The sequence below is a fragment of the Atractosteus spatula genome, chromosome 10 (assembly GCF_055471065.1).
Source record: "Atractosteus spatula isolate fAtrSpa1 chromosome 10, fAtrSpa1.hap1, whole genome shotgun sequence".
Taxonomy (NCBI): Eukaryota; Metazoa; Chordata; class Actinopteri; order Semionotiformes; family Lepisosteidae; genus Atractosteus; species Atractosteus spatula.
This window is the reverse complement of record NC_142715.1, coordinates 16,020,561-16,041,824: the sequence shown is the minus strand read 5'-3', so window position 1 is coordinate 16,041,824 and position 21,264 is coordinate 16,020,561. Positions and strand designations below refer to the sequence as shown.

General features: G+C 51.1%; 2 protein-coding genes and 4 non-coding genes across 6 annotated transcripts; 4 read left to right on the top strand and 2 right to left on the bottom strand.

The window, feature by feature from the left end:
- Positions 1 to 709: 709 nt before the first annotated feature.
- Positions 710 to 1,015, top strand: LOC148825480 (histone H4 type VIII). The gene has a single exon (XM_088926239.1). The coding sequence runs from the start codon at positions 710 to 712 to the stop codon at positions 1,013 to 1,015; it is 306 nt and encodes a 101-aa protein (XP_088782365.1).
- A 7,485-nt stretch (positions 1,016 to 8,500) lies between these two features.
- LOC148825479 (U1 spliceosomal RNA) lies at positions 8,501 to 8,664 on the top strand. Its single transcript, XR_016092381.1, has one exon. It is a non-coding gene; the product is annotated as a U1 spliceosomal RNA (small nuclear RNA).
- Positions 8,665 to 10,736: 2,072 nt separating this feature from the next.
- LOC148825478 (5S ribosomal RNA) lies at positions 10,737 to 10,855 on the top strand. The gene has a single exon (XR_016093036.1). It is a non-coding gene; the product is annotated as a 5S ribosomal RNA (ribosomal RNA).
- A 622-nt stretch (positions 10,856 to 11,477) lies between these two features.
- LOC148825477 (U1 spliceosomal RNA) lies at positions 11,478 to 11,641 on the bottom strand. The gene has a single exon (XR_016092369.1). It is a non-coding gene; the product is annotated as a U1 spliceosomal RNA (small nuclear RNA).
- An 8,473-nt stretch (positions 11,642 to 20,114) lies between these two features.
- On the top strand, positions 20,115 to 20,170 carry LOC148825476 (U7 small nuclear RNA). Its single transcript, XR_016093290.1, has one exon. It is a non-coding gene; the product is annotated as a U7 small nuclear RNA (small nuclear RNA).
- Positions 20,171 to 20,477: 307 nt separating this feature from the next.
- On the bottom strand, positions 20,478 to 20,783 carry LOC148825475 (histone H4-like). Its single transcript, XM_088926240.1, has one exon. The coding sequence runs from the start codon at positions 20,781 to 20,783 to the stop codon at positions 20,478 to 20,480; it is 306 nt and encodes a 101-aa protein (XP_088782366.1).
- Between the last annotated feature and the right edge of the window lie 481 nt (positions 20,784 to 21,264).

Sequence of the window (21,264 nt, the reverse complement as noted above, 5' to 3'; positions counted from 1 at the left end):
GTAAAATGTGAAATGGGTGATTTAAATCCCACTTCGACATCAAGTTTCCAACTCGTTTCCTTAGTCTCATTTACCTTGAATTTAAGCCACGAACCAGGATTCTACTGTATAAACTTCCAGGGATATTACAAAATGTTTGATGGGGCATCAATCATTCCAGGCGGAAATTGATTCCTTTTTTTTCTCGAGGGATCATATTAAACATTTCATTAGTATCGAGAGGAGGATCACCAGTAGACACAAAACAAACAGTTTCTTTCTGTCTTTATTAGAAAGTAGCGTTTGTGCTACATTAATAATATTTTCATGGAAATAAAGAAGTTGTAAATTTTAAAAATTTATATTTGAATCGAAATGTGGTTTTGAGTTAAATATTAGCGTGTTCATGTAATTAGTTTGTGTTTGTCATTACTATATATATTTCCATGTTACTAGAATTTGTAACTGAAGTTTACTAGTTGTGTTTTTTATGATGATTAGACATTTGAATACAATATTGTATATAATGTATAATTTGAACTACATATTGTTCAGGTGTGAATAGTTGTATATTTTAAGAATACATTTCTAAAACAAATCATTGGCTTTATTTACTAGTTTTGACACTTATAAAAATCTTTCTTTGATGTATAATAGACATCAAAGAAAGATGTCTATTATACATCAAAGATGAGCAGTGTGTGTCGTGTTCACAGCTGATAACTAGAAGATGTCTGGAAGAGGCAAAGGCGGAAAGGGACTCGGGAAAGGAGGCGCTAAGCGTCACCGTAAGGTTCTCCGCGACAACATCCAGGGAATCACCAAGCCCGCCATCCGCCGCCTGGCTCGCCGTGGGGGAGTGAAGCGGATCTCCGGGCTGAACTACGAGGAGACCCGCGGGGTGCTGAAGGTGTTCCTGGAGAACGTCACCTGCACCGAGCACGCCAAGCACGCCAAGAGGAAGACCGTCACCGCCATGGACATGGTGTATGCGCTGAAGCGCCAGAGCCGCACCCTGTATGGCTTCGGAGGCTAAACAGGAGCGGAGCTTCACTACCGGACCCTGGGAACCTGCAGCCTTTCGTCAGCGACCAAATGCCCCCTCACCTCTTTGTACAGGGCTCTGTGGTTGGTGCAGAGCTCTGGCTGTCTCGTGGCCTCGTACCTCCTGCTCCACTTGACAGCGTGGATGTAGAACTCCAGTCGCATCTCTGCCTTGGGCCCAGTGTTTGACCACTGGACCAAGTGCCTCATTGGGATGGAGAGCCACAGCCTGACAAAGTACTAGTACTTGTGGCCGATGGGCTCCCGCAGCGCCCAACAGAGCTTGCAGTAGACGATGCAGTCGAGTTTCAGGGGGAAATGTGGGACATCTCGACCCCCTTCCTCGACCGGCTGACACATCCGGTTTCTCGTGATGTACTCGTACTTGCCGCCCCAGACGAAGCCAAAGATCATCCCTTGCAGCGCTCGTCTGAGTCTGGCCGGCAGCGGGTACACCACCGCCAGGTAAACCAAAGCCAGCAGGATGTCTGCTTTCAACACCATCACTTTCCCTGTGTAGGACAGCAACCGCGTTTTCCACAGACCCAGCTTCACGTTCACCTTGGCGATCCTCTTGGTCCAGTTGTTGGTCTCGTTGTCCTGGCTCTGGAAGGAAACCCCCAGTATTTTGAGGGGCTCCGTGCAGAGCTCGAGACCCTCCGGCGCCGTCGTCCTGTGCTTCCAGGGCCCGAAGAATTTCAGTTTGCTCTTTCGGCGGATGAGTTTCGACCCCGAGGCTCTGGAGTATTGCTCCATGACCTGCAGGGGCCTCCTCAACCCCCTGTCCGACCTCAGGAACAGCGTCGTGTCGTCGGCGTACTGGGAGATCTTCAGGGTCTCCCCCATGCCTCCCGGTATCTCCAGGGTCCCGTCTCAACGTCTCTGCTAAGGGCTCTTGAAGAGCAGGGAGATGATGCCCTCCCTCATGGTGTCTCCGAGTTTCCCCCGGCGGAAGATCTCCTGCGCCACTTCCACCAGATCTGCCGCCAGGGTGTCCCAGAAGCAGGTGTAGAATTCCTTGGGGAGTCCGTCCGGCCCTGGCACCTTGCCATTCCCCATGGACAAGAGCGCCGCCTTCAGCTCCTCGGCCGCGATCGGACCCTCCAAGTCCTCCCTCACCTCCTCCGGTACTCGTGCCTTCAGCTCCTCCAGAAAAGCATCGCCTGCCTCCACCTCCGTCTGCTTTTCTGAAAAGAGCTCCGTGTAGAAAGTTGTGGCCGCTTCTACCATGTCGCTCTCGTCCAGCACTTCCTCTCCATCTCCCTGTCTCAGGCCGTGGATCACCCTCTTTTTCTGGGCTCCTCGGACCTGATTGAGTTTGCGGAGCCTCTCCTTCAGGTCCCGTACCCGGGCTGAATTGAAGGCTCCTCCCCCGTTAGCCGAGCTGTACTCCTCTTCTAGTTGTCTCTGGAGTCGTGCAGCTTCCTTCCTCTCCCTGGCTGCCTTCCGTCTGCAATACGTCTGTGCCAGGGTTCGGGTCCTGTCTTTCACCGACTCCCACCATTCCACCATGGAGCTGTAGCCGTCTCTCAGATCGACCCAGCTTGCGTAGTCTTTACGGAACAGTGCCTTGAAGTCGTCTTCCTCCAGTATCTCCTGGTTCAGCTTCCAGTACCCACGACCGAATGCCGGCAGGTTGGTGTTAGCCACCACCGTCAAGCGCTCGTGGTTGGAATACCACTCCGGGGACACCGTGGCCGACTCCAGGGAGCAGGTTGTGTGCAGAAAGATGTAGTCCAGGCGGCTGCACACTCCCCGGGAGTTTTTCCATGTCGTTCCGGCGTCGTTAGGGCGGCACCGTCTGAAACCGTCTACCAGGGAGAACTGCTTGAGTAGCGACTCCAGCTCTGCCGAGCTAGCGTCGCTCCCCTTCTCCCGGTCGACGTTGAAATCCCCGCCGAGCACCACCTGTCTGTTGGTGGTGCAGCAGCTGGCCAGGTCAGCAAACACTTCCTTCAGGATAGAGGGTTCTGTTGGAGCATAGACGTTAATTGCTCTCAACTTCTGCCCCCTCCAGTCGATGTCTGCGACCAGGATCCGGCCCTGCACCACCGAGAAGGAGGAAACCAGCGTCATCTCTGGGTTTCCGAGGAGGATTCCCACTCCGGAAGAGTGGACCCCTCCTACGCTCCAGCATGATTCTCCCTTCGTCCATTCCCTGGTGAATGTCAGCTTGTCGCTTTCATCCTTCAGGTGGACCTCCTATAAGAAACAAACTGAGAAAGACTTTGAGGCCAGATCATGAAAGACTCCCCGTCTTTTCAACGGGTCTATTAGCCCTCTCACGTTAGTTGTTAGAAAGGTAAGTTTAACAATCATGATTAAACAAGTGAAAGTTGAACCTCCTCTCTTTGTGGTTACAGTGGAAACTTGGGAGTCTACATCTGGGCACTGTTTAGCCTAGATGTAACTCCTCTCGTTCGGGTCCTGGGGGGAATATGCTGGGCTCCCTCCAGGTCTCGCTGGGGACTGAAAGGTAAACATGCTGGACAGGTCCAGCCCTACCATCAGTCCCGGCTCCAGGGCGGCTTCAAAGTAATCCTCGTCTTCCTTGAGGATACTCTCCACCACCGCTTCAGGAAGGCTTTTTTCTTCCCTTTCTCCAGGAGTTTCGGGGACCTCCAGTTGCTCCTGGTCCTTGGGGGAGGGGGTTACCTCTTCCTGGGCTGCCTCCTCCTGTTGTCCTTGGGACTCGGGGGAGGGGGGTTCTGTTTCCTGGGCTGTCACTTCCTGTCGTCTTTGGGCCTCGGGGGGGAGGGTTTCCATTTCCTGGGCTGCCTCCTCCGGTTGTTCCTGGGCCTCGGGGGAAGAAAGTTCCGTTTCCTCTAGGACTTGGAAACGGTTCTCCCTTACCACTCTTTTCTTTTGTCCTTTCAAAGGTGGATCCGCCCCGCATCTCTTCTCCCGCTTTCTCTTTCCCTTCTTGCTGGGAGTTATTAGGGCCCTTTCTCTGGTCAGCCATTTTGTCTGTCGTCCTGGCAGCCATCTTGTAGCACTGGTGCGGCTGGGGGTGTGGCCTCGGCAGTTTCGGTTCTCTGCGGGGGAGGTGCGGGTTCTTTGTTCTCACCTCTCTCCCTTTGTCTTGAGACCGGTTTCTGCCGGCCGGCTTCCACCACCTGCGCAAACGAAGGTTTGCTTACCTTGCATTGGTGAAGGAGGTGTCCCTCGGCGCCGCATCCGTTGCACTTTTTGGCTGCCCGGCAGGTTTTTGCCAGGTGCCCCTCTTTGTTACAGTTGTGACATCTGACGATGTCACACATGTTCTCCTTGTGGCATCCTGGGGTAGTAAAGGTACCCCCTGTCGGCTCCGATGTTGAAGCAGGCCGGGGGGTGCTGGAAACCGTCGACGCCCTCTGGGTCCTCTTTCAGGAGGACTCTGTACTGGCGTTTACCGTACCAGACGCCGCAACTGTCCCTGATCTCCGTTAGTTTGCCCACCACAGTTACATACCTCCCTAGGTACGCTGTTACCAGTTCCATTGGTTCGTAGGGGTTGTATGTGAGGACTGTGATGGTCCTCTGGTTTGTCTTCCTCATAGTCTCCGGGCTGAAATCAGAGTAACCGGGGTGCTTACCTTTTTCTCTGATCATTTTCGTTGCCTTTTCATATGAGGCGTCCGTGGCCATGTAGGCCTCCATGTATCTCTCTGCCTTGTTGTCTTGCAGGCAGTAGAGATCTCCGGCCACCAACTGCAGGATCCCTCTCAGGAAGGTAATGAAAAAGGATTTCGCAGTTGGCATCGTCTCTGTTTTCTTGGTCCAGTGGAACCGGATCAGTGTCTTCTTGTCTGCCATCTGGAAAGGAGAAAAAAGAAAAAAGGAAAGAAAGAGAGAGAGCAAGGTCCTGTGGAGAGGAGGGTTTAGCTTCTAAAAGAGCAGCAAGGGAGCCCTGGCCTTTGTCCTTGTGTGCAAAGCCCAGCTAGGTGCAGGCGCAGGAGGAGAGAGAGAGAGGGAGCGGATAGTGCTTCCGAGTCTCAAGGAAGAAAGTAAGAACTGCAGGCAGGCAACAAGTACCTACTCCCCGCCAAGAGGCCAAGGAGGCAGAGAGAGAGAGAGAGGGAGCGGATAGTGCTTCCGAGTGTCGAGGAAGAAAGCAAGCACTGCGGGCAGGCCACGAGTACCTACTCCCAGCCAAGAGGCCAAGGAGGCGGAGCAAGAGAAAGGGGGAGGGGAGAGGATAGAGCAGAGAGAGAGAACGTTGCTGCCGGATCCCACCCAGCTCAGCTGCTGCTTGGCCTTAACCCCCTAGGCTCAACCTAGGGCGATACCAGCTCAAGCATTCTTCAGGATCTTCGATTGCCTTCTAGAACTTTGGAAAGACAGGAACTGTGGGCATGCCACTTGAACTTGATCTTAGCCAAAAGGCCGATAAAATTGGATTCCAGCTCACTGGCCCTGCAAAACTTAGTTCAAGACTTTAAACTCTCAGACACATATAGATGTATATATCCCACAACAGCAGGATATACATGGTCAGGGAGGAATAGCAGCTCCAGAATTGACTATTGCTTTGTCTCAGCGAGAGTGAAAGTTGTTGGGGTCACTCTTCAGCCTGTCTTCTTCTCAGATCATCAGGCTTTAGGGTGTAGAGTGGAACTCCAGGGCGGGACTGTCTTTGGCCCAGGCCTCTGGAAACTCAACACAAAGCTGCTAGAGAACGAGGGGGTAGTATCCCGCTACAAGGAGAAACTATCACAGTGGCTGTCCTTGCAGTGTCTGTACGGGTCAGTAGGAGAGTGGTGGGAGGAGGTGAAGGTGAGGACAAAGGCCTTTTTCATGGCTGAGGGAAGGAAGGCTGCTGCCAGACGGAGAGGAGTGCTAGCCAGGAAACAGAGGCAGCTGCAGCGTCTCTACACGATGCTGCACAGTGGCCTCGATGTGCTCGAGGATATCACCCTTTTAAAAAAGGACATCCGGAGCATAGCCGAAGAAAGTAGTCGAGGAGTGCTGTTAAGAAGCAGAGTGCAGTTCTTAGAAGAAAATGAGAAGTGTACTCGCTTCTTTTTCAGGAAAGTGGTAGGCTCCAAGTCTGTCATGGAAAGTGTAGTTGATGAGGAGGGACGAGAGAGAACAGAGCCGAGTGCTATCCTCTCCTGCACCGAGGCCTTCTACTCAAGACTGTACAGTACTACAGAGGTAAAGGATGAAGAAATTCATTTTTTCACCTCAAAGCTAGAAAACGTTTTGAGTGAAGAAGATAGGGAAGTACTTGAGAGGGATTTGACAGTAGAAGAGCTGAGACAGGCTATGGAGAGCTTACAGAAGGGGAAAACTCCGGGTGCTGACGGGCTCCCTAAAGAATTTTATTGCACCTTTTGGGATCTGTTTCAGGATCCGCTACTGCTCCTATTCGAGGAAAGCTATAAGACAGAATTGCTGCCTGACACCTTAAGAGAAGGCACTATCTCTCTCTTGTTTAAGAAAGGAGCAAAGAATGACATAAAGAACTGGAGACCCCTCAGCCTGTTAGGCGTGGACACTAAGATCTTGTCCAAAGCCCTTTGCCTGCGCCTACAAAATGTAGTGGCCTCACTGGTAGGGAAAGAACAGACTTGTGGGATAGCAGGACGCCTGATGAGCGACAACCTGGCCTTGTTGAGGGATGTCTGTCTGTACTCGGAGGATCGCTCCCTCCCTCTGTGCATTTTAGGTGTAGACCTAGAAAAGACCTTTGACCGCCTAAACCGGCAGTACTTAACATCGGTACTTGAGCACATGAAGTTTGGCCCCATCATGAGAAAGTGGATTAACCTGCTGTACACAGGTAGAAACAGCAGAGTAATGGTTAATGGCAATAGATCACGCCCCTTAAAAGTCTGTTCAGGGGTGAGGCAGGGCTGCCCATTATCCCCCTTGTTATTCGTTTTGGCTATGGAGCCCTTAGCCTGTGGCTTGCACCAGGATCAGGCCATTAATGGGATACAAGTGCCTGGAAGTGGGGGGGGAGAGGTAAATACATCTCTATAAATGGATGACGTCACCCTGCTCCTCTCTGACAATGTCTCAATTAGCAGAGCTCTGAAGTGCTGTGATCGTTTCTCTTTGGCTTCCTCCGCAAAAATTAACAAATCCAAGAGTGAGATTTTTTATCAGAACTGGAGGGAGCCAAAAGAAGGGCATGATCTCAGGCTGCAAGAGAAGAGAATTAAGGTCCTGGGGGTGTATTTTGGAGAAGAGATGGGAACAGTAAATTGGCAGATCAAATTGCCAATCTTAAACAAAAAACTGATGCAATGGAAGGACCGAGACCTCACCATGACAGGGAAGGTGCTGGTCATAAAAGCCCAGCCCTTGCCTGTCTTGAATTTTCTTGCTTTTATCTTCCCAATCCCACACCGTGTTGCGGCGGTGCTGAGGAGATGGATGTTTCATTTTCTATGGGGTGGGAAGCAGGAAAGACTCAGAAGGGAAATAATGTACAGGCCGCTACTCTCAGGGAGGAAGTCTGTCCCAGATATTGCCATGAAGCTGCTGTGCATTTTCCTGGCCTTTGTGCTGAGAGGCTTTGCACCAGCACCTGAAGCGCGTACCTGGACTTTTTTTGCCAGGCTCTGGGTAGGTAGGGAGGTGTTCAGAGTGTGGGGTGTCAGACCCAAGCTGGATGTCCCACTCTCTGACACATGCCCTGCAATTTATGGGACAGTTAAAAGTTTTCTATGATCTCACCCAATTGGCCATATTCCCCTCCGAGATGTCAGCGTCCAAAAACTGGAAGATTTCGTTGCACCGCAGAACAATAGGCAGACCCCTGTGGGCATTTTAACATCAGCCCAAACAAGGAAGGTGTGGAAACACACATCCTCTAAGTTTATGTGCAATATTCACAGAGATTTAGCCTGGAGTGTCGTCCACCAGTGCTTACCAGTCCGAACTTTCATGTACCGTAGGGGCCTCACCCCCAGCCCTCGCTGCATTAGGGTGGGCTGCGGCGAGGAGGAGACTGTGACCCATCTCCTGTGGTCCTGCTTTTTTGCTAAGGCCTTCTGGGCACAGTTTGAAGATTGGTTGCAAGCTCTCTCGCTCCAATTTACCCTGACCGCTGCTTTCGTCATATACGGCATCTCTCCTGTCAAACTTCCTCCTGACGTATTTGACATGATCTGGGCCGTGGTGAACAGTGGGAAAGATGCCCTGTGGAGAGTGAGGAACATGGGTCTGTTTAAAGGCATCGAGGTCCCAGTCAAGGCAGCAGGGAGCCTGGACCTGTTCATCACCCGAGAGAACTATTACCTCAGACATCTGTGGAGAGAAGGAAGGGAGGAAGCAGAAAATCTGTGGGAAATAGAGAGCATATTTCAATATCTCAAGAAACTGTGAAAAACATTATCATGTTTAAGTAAAGAATGTGATTTGCACCAGAAAAAAAGAAAATTGTTGCTATGTAACTGGTACCATGTCAATATGTAATGAGATGTGATCATATATACTGTTTTAAGTATGTATATTAATGTAAACCTTTCTAATTTGTGAAGTCCAGAATTTTTTTATGAAAAGAAAATAAAGTTCTTAAAAAATCGGTTCACCCAGGGGGAGGCTCGGCCATTGCACTCCGGATGTGCTGACCCCTGCGAATTCCCCAAATGTGGGAATCTCGACTGCATAATTTCTGGTAGTGGGGGACTGCGTTCGCGCTCTCCCCTGATGTGCTTGGTCCAATATCGGATAAGGAAAAGTTACGACACCACGAGCTGCGATAGGATCCCAGTTCGAAAGGAGTCGATGCCACTGCTGGTTCCCGGTTTCTTTTAATTAGAGGTCCGGAGAAGCATTACAAGCTGGTTCCACTACTCCTTCCGGACATTCATTCCCTTTTCAAAGTCAGTCGTTTTGCTGTAGTCTGCATTATTTAGGCTGATTATCGAGGTTAGCCTTTATTTGGTCATGGGAGCCTCGGTACTGTATGCTAATTCTCAAGACAGTTTCACCCGTTTTCTGATTGCTAGGTTCTGTACCAGTGCAGACATGTCAAACAGTGAATGGCTGTACCTCTATTGTATCCGTGCTCAATTTGGGTGGGCAAAACGAGAAAACGAGCGTGCCGTTCCCTACACATCTGCAGTCGCCAATGCGCATTCGCAGCGTGTCCCGGGACGCAATTCGGCCTCATTTGCATAACACCAGACCGGCAGATCGCTACGCAAGCTCGCGTCGTGCGCCTGCCACACACCGAACAAACACCGGAGCCTTTTCAGCAATTTCCAAAAAACGGGCCTGCTCGCCTGCCCACAAGGTTTGTCTCTTAGCCGCTCTCCAGAGCCTGCTGCCTTCTGTGCTGTTCTCTCGGCACCGCTGCAGCGCACACAACTCCTGCAGCGCGGGGAGAAAGTTTCCACGCTCCGCCGCAGGGAAGGCTCGCTCCGTGCGCACACGTCCTTTCAATGCCAGTTCAACAAGTGCTCCGCATTAGCAGCGTCGGGGCTCCGGCGTGTCGCACCTCACCTCACCTTGCACAGCCCCCTCCTTGAATGTCTGGCGCTGGGCATGCCCCGCTCTCCTCCACCTTATCTTATCGCGTGTGACCACTGACAATGGCCACAATGCCGGGGAATGGCACCTGTAAAGTGTTAATTGGGGCACAGGAACAGCCCGTCTCGTCTCGGGGGCCGGCTTCAAAGACAATACAGCAAACACAGCGGGGCGGGGGAAGTAGACGACACGACACATGCAGGTACATTCAGCTCCGGCGGGAACGAGTCATTTGTCGGCCTTTTCAAGTGCTGGGAGCCGAGTAATCCTTCGCTTGTATCGTTTCTCCCCAGTGACTAGATCTCACCCTGCGACTCTCGACTGGGCTCACCCACGGCAGCCCAGCAGGTGTGAGCCTAGCCGGCACCCGGATGGGAGATTCCCCCCGGAAAAGCTCAGGTTGCTGCTGCTCCTGCAAGACGTGTGACTGGGACCAGTAGGGAGCGCTCACCCTGCTGTCTGTGTGGCTTTCTTATGCCCCAGCATCCTGATGGCGACACTCTGCTGCACAAACAGGCGCCGTCCTTCAGGGGAGGCATAAAACCGAGGTCCCGACCCTCCTTGGCCATTAAGAAATCCCAGGGCGTCTCTCAAAATGAGACGCCGCGGGTGTCACTCTGGTGTTAGTGTTCCCCTTTACCAATCAGTCGGGGTCTCCTCCTAATCCCCATCTCATATGTAACAATCAATGACGAGGCCCCCCTGTCCCGCGATATTGTACTTGTCTCCTGGCCGCTGGCTGGCGCCGTGAGATTTAGCACTCGCGCAAGAGATCGGGGGCAGAGAGCGAACGCGGTCTCCCGCCCCCCACAAAGTGTGCGCTCCAGGTTCCCTCTCATTGCTCTGCAACACAGCGGAAAGGCAGCGAGAAGGAGCCTCTTGCTCTGACGCCGCAAGGCCACAAGAGGGCGGAGGCGCCGCGCGCCCGGCCGACGTGTTGGACTGGTGCGCTTTATGTGCTGAAATAAACACGCGACAGCCCAGAAATGTTTTGAGTGCTGTGCATTGGAGGTTTTTGTCTTGTGAAGACTTGCCTTGTGCTCCTCCGAGCAGTTTGTTTGTTCTCCTCCAGTGCGGGAAAAGTCAACACAAGGGAGCACATTCGCCAACATCCAGGTACACAATGCGATTTGGAAAGAAGCTCCTTTCCAAAGAGCTGCACACGAACGATCCTTCAGTCCCGCTCGGGGGGCGCGGAGCCCCAGCCACACACAGCTTCAAGTAGCGAGTCAGGCGCCATGGCTTTCGCTTGCGGCCACACCACCCTGAATGTTCCCGATCTCGTCTGATCTTGGAAGCTAAGCAGGGTTGGGCCTGGTTAGTACTTGGATGGGAGACTGCCTGGGAATACCAGGTGCTGCAAGCTTTTGCTCTCTCGGCCAGCAGGGGTCGCCGTTGGTACCGTAGGTTTTGGGAGGAAAACCTGGAGGATGGAAAGGTGATCTATAGCCTCATCTCTAGAGATGTTTTGTTGCTATGGCATGTGTGTGACCCTTATAAAAAAAACCCATTTGTAAAACGAATATCGAAGCTGCCTCTAAATCTGCAAATGAAGATGAGTCGATAAACCACTTGTTTTTCGTATAACTATACATATATTCATTTATTACTGATTTCATTCGTTGAGCATGGATACAATAGAGGTACAGCCATTCACTGTTTGACATGTCTGCACTGGTACAGAACCTAGCAATCAGAAAACGGGTGAAACTGTCTTGAGAATTAGCATACAGTACCGAGGCTCCCATGACCAAATAAAGGCTAACCTCGATAATCAGCCTAAATAATGCAGACTACAGCAAAACGACTGACTTTGAAAAGGGAATGAATGTCCGGAAGGAGTAGTGGAACCAGCTTGTAATGCTTCTCCGGACCTCTAATTAAAAGAAACCGGGAACCAGCAGTGGCATCGACTCCTTTCGAACTGGGATCCTATCGCAGCTCGTGGTGTCGTAACTTTTCCTTATCCGATATTGGACCAAGCACATCAGGGGAGAGCGCGAACGCAGTCCCCCACTACCAGAAATTATGCAGTCGAGATTCCCACATTTGGGGAATTCGCAGGGGTCAGCACATCCGGAGTGCAATGGCCGAGCCTCCCCCTGGGTGAACCGATTTTTTAAGAACTTTATTTTCTTTTCATAAAAAAATTCTGGACTTCACAAATTAGAAAGGTTTACATTAATATACATACTTAAAACAGTATATATGATCACATCTCATTACATATTGACATGGTACCAGTTACATAGCAACAATTTTCTTTTTTTCTGGTGCAAATCACATTCTTTACTTAAACATGATAATGTTTTTCACAGTTTCTTGAGATATTGAAATATGCTCTCTATTTCCCACAGATTTTCTGCTTCCTCCCTCCCTTCTCTCCACAGATGTCTGAGGTAATAGTTCTCTCGGGTGATGAACAGGTCCAGGCTCCCTGCTGCCTTGACTGGGACCTCGATGCCTTTAAACAGACCCATGTTCCTCACTCTCCACAGGGCATCTTTCCCACTGTTCACCACGGCCCAGATCATGTCAAATACGTCAGGAGGAAGTTTGACAGGAGAGATGCCGTATATGACGAAAGCAGCGGTCAGGGTAAATTGGAGCGAGAGAGCTTGCAACCAATCTTCAAACTGTGCCCAGAAGGCCTTAGCAAAAAAGCAGGACCACAGGAGATGGGTCACAGTCTCCTCCTCGCCGCAGCCCACCCTAATGCAGCGAGGGCTGGGGGTGAGGCCCCTACGGTACATGAAAGTTCGGACTGGTAAGCACTGGTGGACGACACTCCAGGCTAAATCTCTGTGAATATTGCACATAAACTTAGAGGATGTGTGTTTCCACACCTTCCTTGTTTGGGCTGATGTTAAAATGCCCACAGGGGTCTGCCTATTGTTCTGCGGTGCAACGAAATCTTCCAGTTTTTGGACGCTGACATCTCGGAGGGGAATATGGCCAATTGAGTGAGATCATAGAAAACTTTTAACTGTCCCATAAATTGCAGGGCATGTGTCAGAGAGTGGGACATCCAGCTTGGGTCTGACACCCCACACTCTGAACACCTCCCTACCTACCCAGAGCCTGGCAAAAAAAGTCCAGGTACGCGCTTCAGGTGCTGGTGCAAAGCCTCTCAGCACAAAGGCCAGGAAAATGCACAGCAGCTTCATGGCAATATCTGGGACAGACTTCCTCCCTGAGAGTAGCGGCCTGTACATTATTTCCCTTCTGAGTCTTTCCTGCTTCCCACCCCATAGAAAATGAAACATCCATCTCCTCAGCACCGCCGCAACACGGTGTGGGATTGGGAAGATAAAAGCAAGAAAATTCAAGACAGGCAAGGGCTGGGCTTTTATGACCAGCACCTTCCCTGTCATGGTGAGGTCTCGGTCCTTCCATTGCATCAGTTTTTTGTTTAAGATTGGCAATTTGTTCTGCCAATTTACTGTTCCCATCTCTTCTCCAAAATACACCCCCAGGACCTTAATTCTCTTCTCTTGCAGCCTGTGATCATGTCCTTCTTTTGGCTCCCTCCAGTTCTGATAAAAAATCTCACTCTTAGATTTGTTAATTTTTGCAGAGGAAGCCAAAGAGAAACGATCACAGCACTGCAGAGCTCTGCTAATTGAGGCATTGTAAACGAGGAGCAGGGTGACGTCATCCATGTATAGAGATGTCTTTACCTCTCCTCCCCCACTTCCAGGCACTGGTATCCCATTAATGGCCTGATCCTGGCGCAAGGCACAGGCTAAGGGCTCCATAGCCAAAACGAATAACAAGGGGGATAATGGGCAGCCCTGCCTCACCCCTGAACAGACTTCAAAGGGGCGTGATCTATTGCCATTAACCATTACTCTGCTGTTGCTACCTGTGTACAGCAGGTTAATCCACTTTCTCATGATGGGGCCAAACTTCATGTGCTCAAGTACCGATGTTAAGTACTGCCGGTTTAGGCGGTCAAAGGCCTTTTCTAGGTCTACACCTAAAATGCACAGAGGGAGGGAGCGATACTCTGAGTACAGACAGACATCCCTCAACAAGGCCAGGTTGTCGCTCATCAGGAGTCCTGCTATCCCACAAGTCTGTTCTTTCCCTACCAGTGAGGCCACTACATTTTGTAGGCGCAGGAAAAGGGCTTTGGACAGGATCTTAGTGTCCACGCCTAACAGGCTGAGGGGTCTCCAGTTCTTTATGTCATTCTTTGCTCCTTTCTTAAACAAGAGAGAGATAGTGCCTTCTCTTAAGGAGTCAGGCAGCAATTCTGTCTTGTAGCTTTCCTCGAATAGGAGCAGTAGCGGATCCTGAAGCAGATCCCAAAAGGTGCAATAAAATTCTTTAGGGAGCCTGTCAGCACCCGGAGTTTTCCCCTTCTGTAAGCTCTCCATAGCCTGTCTCAGCTCTTCTACTGTCAAATCCCTCTCAAGTACTTCCCTATCTTCTTCACTCAAAACGTTTTCTAGCTTTGAGGTGAAAAAAAGAATTTCTTCATCCTTTACCTCTGTAGAGCTGTACAGTCTTGAGTAGAAGGCTTCGGTGCAGGAAAGGATAGCACTCGGCTCTGTTCTCTCTCGTCCCTCCTCATCAACTACACTTTCCATGACAGACTTGGAGCCTACCACTTTCCTGAAAAAGAAGCAAGTACACTTCTCATTTTCTTCTAAGAACTGCACTCTGCTTCTTAACAGCACTCCTCGACTACTTTCTTCGGCTATGCTCCGGATGTCCTTTTTTAAAAGGGTGATATCCTCGAGCACATCGAAGCCACTGTGCAGCATCGTGTAGAGACACTGCAGCTGCCTCTGTTTCCTGGCTAGCACTCCTCTCCGTCTGGCAGCAGCCTTCCTTCCCTCAGCCATGAAAAAGGCCTTTGTCCTCACCTTCACCTCCTCCCACCACTCTCCTACTGACCCGTACAGACACTGCAAGGACAGCCACTGTGATAGTTTCTCCTTGTAGCGGCATACTACCCCCTCGTTCTCTAGCAGCTTTGTGTTGAGTTTCCAGAGGCCTGGGCCAAAGACAGTACCGCCCTGGAGTTCCACTCTACACCCTAAAGCCTGATGATCTGAGAAGAAGACAGGCTGAAGAGTGACCCCAACAACTTTCACTCTCGCTGAGACAAAGCAATAGTCAATTCTGGAGCTGCTATTCCTCCCTGACCATGTATATCCTGCTGTTGTGGGATATATACATCTATATGTGTCTGAGAGTTTAAAGTCTTGAACTAAGTTTTGCAGGGCCAGTGAGCTGGAATCCAATGTTATCGGCCTGCAGTTCCTGTCTTTCCAAAGTTCTAGAAGGTGATCGAAGATCCTGAAGAGTGCTTGAGCTGGTATCGCACTAGGTTGAGCCTAGGGGGTTAAGGCCAAGTAGCAGCTGAGCTGGGTGGGATCCGGCAGCAACGTTCTCTCTCTCTGCTCTCTCCTCTGCCCTCACCCTTTCTCTTGCTCCGCCTCCTTGGCCTCTTGGCTGGGAGTAGGTACTCGTGGCCTGCCCGTGGTGCTTACTTTCTTCCTCGAGACTCGGAAGCACTATCCGCTCCCTCTCTCTCTCTCTTCCTGCGCCTGCACCTAGCTGGGCTTTGCCCACAAGGACAAAAGCCAGGGCTCCCTCGCTGCTCCTTTAGCAGCTAAACCCTCCTCTCCACAGGACCTTGCTCTCTCTCTTTCTCTCCTTTTTTCTTTTTTCTCCTTTCCAGATGGCAGACAAGAAGACACTGATCCGGTTCCACTGGACCAAGAAAACAGAGACAATGCCAACTGCGAAATCCTTTTTCATTACCTTCCTGAGAGGGATCCTGCAGTTAGTGGCCGGAGATCTCTACTGCCTGCAAGACAACAAGACAGAGAGATACATGGAGGCCTACATGGCCACGGACGCCTCATATGAAAAGACAACGAAAATGATCAGAGAAAAAGGTAAGCACCCCGGTTTCTCTGATTTCAGGCTTGAGCCTATGAGGAAGACAAACCAGAGGACCATTACAGTCCTCACATACAACCCCTACGTACCAATGGAACTGGTAACAGCATACCTAGGGAGGTATGTAACTGTGGTGGGCAAACCGACGGAGATCAGGGACAATTGCGGCGTCTGGTACGGCAAACGCCAGTACCGAGTACTCCTGAAAGAGGACCCAGAGGGCGTCGACGGTTTCCAGCACCCCCCGGCCCGCTTCAACATCTGAGCCGACAGGGGGTACCTTTACTACCCCAGGATGCCACAAGGAGAACACGTGTGACATCGTCAGATGTCACAACTGTAACAAAGAGGGGCACCTGGCAAAAACCTGCCGGGCAGCCAAAAAGTGCAACGGATGCGGCGCCGAGGGACACCTCCTTCACCAATGCAAGGTAAGCAAACCTTCGTTTGCGCAGGTGGTGGAAGCCGGCCGGCAGAAACCGGTCTCAAGACAAAGGGAGAGAGGTGAGAACAAAGAACCCGCACCTCCCCCGCAGAGAACCGAAACTGCCGAAGCCACACACCCAGCCGCACCAGTGCCACAAGATGGCTGCCAGGACAACGGACAAAATGGCTGACCGGAGAAAGGGCCCTAATAACTCCCAGCAAGAAGGGAAAGAGAAAGCGGGAGAAAAGATGCAGGGCGGATCCACCTTCGGAAGGACAAAAGAAAAGAGTGGTAAGGGAGAACCATTTCCTCGTCCTAGAGGAAACGGAACTTTCTTCCCCCGAGGCCCAGGAACAACCGGAGGAGGCAGCCCAGGAAATGGAAACCCTCCCCCCCGAGGCCCAAAGACGACAGGAAGTGACAGCCCAGGAAACAGAACCCCCCTCCCCCGAGGCCCATGAACAACACGAAGAGGCAGCCCAGGAAGTGGAGCCCCCCTCCCCCAAGGCCCAGGAGCAACTGGAGGTCCCCGAAACTCCTGGAGAAAGGGAAGAAAAAAGCCTTCCCGAAGCGGTGGTGGAGAGTATCCTCAAGGAAGACGAGGATTAGTTTGAAGCCGCCCTGGAGCCGGGACTGATGGTAGGGCTGGACCTGTCCAGCATGTTTACCTTTCTGTCCCCAGCGAGACCTGGAGGGAGCCCAGCATATTCCCCCCAGGACCCGAACGAGAGGAGTTACATCTAGGCTAAACAGTGCCCAGATGTAGACTCCCTAGTTTTCCACTGTAAGCACAAAGAGAGGAGGTTCAACTTTCACTTGTTTAATCATGATTGTGAAACTTACCTTTCTAACAACTAACGTGAGAGGGCTAATAGACCCGTTGAAAAGACGGGGAGTCTTTCATGATCTGGCCTCAAAGTCTTTCTCAGTTTGTTTCTTACAGGAGGTCCACCTGAAGGATGAAAGCGACAAGCTGACATTCACCAGGGAATGGACGAAGGGAGAATCATGGTGGAGCGTAGGAGGGGTCCACACTTCCGGAGTGGGAATCCTCCTCGGAAACCCAGAGATGACGCTGGTTTCCTCCTTCTCGGTGGTGCAGGGCCGGATCCTGGTCGCAGACATCGACTGGAGGGGGCAGAAGTTGAGAGCAATTAACGTCTATGCTCCAACAGAACCCTCTATCCTGAAGGAAGTGTTTGCTGACCTGGCCAGCTGCTGCACCACCAACAGACAGGTGGTGCTCGGCGGGGATTTCAACGTCGACCGGGAGAAGGGGAGCGACGCTAGCTCGGCAGAGCTGGAGTCGCTACTCAAGCAGTTCTCCCTGGTAGACGGTTTCAGACGGTGCCGCCCTAACGACGCCGGAACAACATGGAAAAACTCCCGGGGAGTGTGCAGCCGCCTGGACTACATCTTTCTGCACACAACCTGCTCCCTGGAGTCGGCCACGGTGTCCCCGGAGTGGAATTCCAACCACGAGCGCTTGACGGTGGTGGCTAACACCAACCTGCTGGCATTCGGTCGTGGGTACTGGAAGCTGAACCGGGAGATACTGGAGGAAGACAACTTCAAGGCACTGTTCCGTGAAGACTACGCGAGCTGGGTCGATCTGAGAGACGGCTACAGCTCCATGGTGGAATGGTGGGAGTCGGTGAAAGACAGGACCCGAACCGTGGCGCAGACGTATTGCAGACGGAAGGCGGCCAGGGAGAGGAAGGAAGCTGCACGACTCCAGAGACAACTAGAGGAGGAGTACAGCTCGGCTAACGGGGGAGGAGCCTTCAATTCAGCCCGGGTACGGGACCTGAAGGAGAGGCTCCGCAAACTCAATCAGGTCCGAGGAGCCCAGAAAAAGAGGGTGATCCACGGCTTGAGACAGGGAGATGGAGAGGAAGTGCTGGACGAGAGCGACAAGGTAGAAGCGGCCACCGCTTTCTACATGGAGCTCTTTTCAGAAAAGCAGACGGAGGTGGAGGCAGGCGATGCTTTTCTGGAGGAGCTGAAGGCACGAGTACCGGAGGAGGTGAGGGAGGGTCCGATCGCGGCCTAGGAGCTGAAGGCGGCGCTCTTGTCCATGGAGAATGGCAAGGTGCCAGGGCCGGACGGACTTCCCAAGGAATTCTACACCTGCTTCTGGGACACCCTGGCGGCAGATCTGGTGGAAGTGGCGCAGGAGATCTTCCGCCGGGGGAAACTCGGAGACACCATGAGGGAGGGCATCATCTCCCTGCTCTTCAAGAGCCCTTAGCAGAGACGGTGATACGGGACCCTGGAGATACCGGGAGCCGCGGGGGAAACCCTGAAGATCTCCCAGTACGCCGACGACACGGCGCTGTTCCTGAGGTCGGACAGGGGGTTGAGGAGGGCCCTGCAGGTCATGGAGCAATACTCCAGAGCCTCGGGGTCGAAACTCAACCGCCGAAAGAGCAAACTGAAGTTCTTCGGGCCCTGGAAGCACAGGACGACGGCGCCGGAGGGTCTCGAGCTCTGCACGGAGCCCCTCAAAATACTGGGGGTTTCCTTCCAGAGCCAGGACAACGAGACCAACAACTGGACCAAGAGGATCGCCAAGGTGAACGCGAAGCTGGGTCTGTGGAAAACGCGGTTGCTGTCCTACACAGGGAAAGTGATGGTGTTGAAAGCAGACATCCTGCTGGCTTTGGTTTACCTGGCGGTGGTGTACCCGCTGCCGGCCAGACTCAGACGAGCGCTGCAAGGGATGATCTTTGGCTTCGTCTGGGGCGGCAAGTACGAGTACATCACGAGAAACCGGATGTGTCAGCCGGTCGAGGAAGGGGGTCGAGATGTCCCACATTTCCCCCTGAAACTCGACTGCATCGTCTACTGCAAGCTCTGTTGGGCGCTGCGGGAGCCCATCGGCCACAAGTACCAGTACTTTGTCAGGCTGTGGCTCTCCGTCCCAATGAGGCACTAGGTCCAGTGGTCAAACACTGGGCCCAAGGCAGAGATGCGACTAGAGTTCTACATCCACTCTGTCAAGTGGAGCAGGAGGTACGAGGCCACGAGACAGCCAGAGCTCTGCACCAACCACAGAGCCCTGTACAAAGAGGTGAGGGGGCATTTGGTCGCTGACGAAAGGCTGCAGGTTCCCAGACAAGTCTGGGAAAGGACACAGCCTAAAGAACTTGACAACCAACTGAAGGACCTCAACTGGATGGGTGTACACAAGAGACTGGCTACCAGAAAGGTCCTCTACAGACACTCGATCTCCAGGAATCCGCATTGCCCCCGGGACACGTGTTTTGTCGAGGAGACTCAGGAACACGTGTTCTGGAGCTGCCCCTTCGCCAAGGCGGTGTGGGGCAGAATGGACAACATTATGCAACTCCTGGGAACGGGTGCGGTGCTCAGTTACCAGTACATTCTGCTGGGGGCTGGCACCCACCGGATTGGACAAGGGGACACAGGACCTGCGGGGGCTGCTGCTGTCCCTCACAAAACAAGGACTGTGGAAGGCGAGGAACACTCTCATCCGGCACAACATAAAGTGGGGAGCGAGGGAGCTGGAGGAGAGGATCCTGGTGGACCTCAGGAGGAGGACGAAGCGCCACGTCGCCAAATGGGGTTTCCCCACGGCGAGGGAGCGCTGGAAAGGACTTTGGGCCCTATACAGGGATTAAAGGACAATAGCAAGAGGTAGGTTTGGAGGGACTCTCTTAATTGCACAAATCCGCCCCCACTTGCAAAGATTGATAACGGACAATCAATCTCCGTTCCGCCATTGTTTTTTTATTACATGGAGTGTTAATATGTGTGAGATGTTCCTTTTGAGATGTTTTTTTTGCGGAATAAAGTCTATTTTGTAGAACAAAAAAAATCTTATGACAAGGTTTACAAGTTATCTGTTGAACTACATTCTCATAGGTGTGGTCACATTCTAGGTCATTTGTTTACGTTTTTTGTTTCTGGAGCAACTGTGAGATGAAATGTGCTAATATGTAACCTAACTCCAGTGTGAATAACTAGAAGAGGGGAGCAGCTCCATTCCAGACCAAGGGAGCTTTGAGATTGGCTGGGCCAGATCTCTCATTTGCATATCTGATTTGGAAATATAACACTAAACCCCTTCTTGCATGGATTTAACTTGCACCCAAGAGTCACCTACTGTGTATTGCTACTTATTTTTTTATGATAAGTGGTGATTACCAGTTGACAGGTTTTATTTGTTGAATTATAAATGGTTTTGTATTATCACCCTGAATGGCCTGTACTCGAGGTTTGGTAGGGTATGTGTTTTCATTTCATTTACCAAATTGAATTTTTGCTCTTTTAGTATTTGTCTAGAAGGTTTTCTGAAGTCAGGAAGCCCATTTATTTGGTGAAAAAAGATTCTGTATTAATGTTAATATTTCTCATACAACATAAATAGGGTCTTTTATGAATAAAAAGATCTTGCACTTGGAAATCTTACATAAAGCTGTGTGCTTCCATACACTCGAGCAGTTTTGATTCCTAATATTTGACCTTAGGTGTGGGAACGGGTCTTTTTTGCCATTTGATTTCCAATTGATCAGCACAGTATAGAAAATAGACCCATAAAGCAACCTCAGCAGTGACAAATGTCACTGGGTCACTTGGGTTTATACGTTGGGGTCCGGTAGTGAAGCTCCGCTCCTGTTTAGCCTCCGAAGCCATATAGGGTGCGGCCCTGGCGCTTCAGCGCGTGCACCACGTCCATGGCGGTGACAGTCTTCCTCTTGGCGTGCTTGGCATGCTCGGTGCAGGTGACGTTCTCCAGGAACATCTTCAGCACCCCGCGGGTCTCCTCGTAGTTCAGCCCGGAGATCCGCTTCACTCCCCCACGGCGAGCCAGGCGGCGGATGGCGGGCTTGGTGATTCCCTGGATGTTGTCGCGGAGAACCTTACGGTGACACTTAGCGCCTCCTTTCCCGAGTCCCTTTCCGCCTTTGCCTCTTCCAGACATCTTCTAGTTATCAGCTGTGAACACGACACACACTGCTCATCTTTGATGTATAATAGACATCTTTCTTTGATGTCTATTATACATCAAAGAAAGATTTTTATAGGTGTAGAAACTAGTAAATAAAGCCAATGATTTGTTTTAGAAATGTATTCTTAAAATATACAATTATTCACACCTGAACAATATGTAGTTCAAATTATACATTATATTCAATATTGTATTCAAATGTCTAATCATCATAAAAAACACAACTAGTAAACTTCAGTTACAAATTCTAGTAACATGGCAATATATATAGTAATGACAAACACAAACTAATTACATGAACACGCTAATATTTAATTCAAAACCACATTTCGATTCAAATATAAATTTTTAAAATTTACAACTTCTTTATTTCCACGAAAATATTATTAATGTAGCACAAACGCTACTTTCTAATAAAGACAGAATGAAACTGTTTGTTTTGTGTCTACTGGTG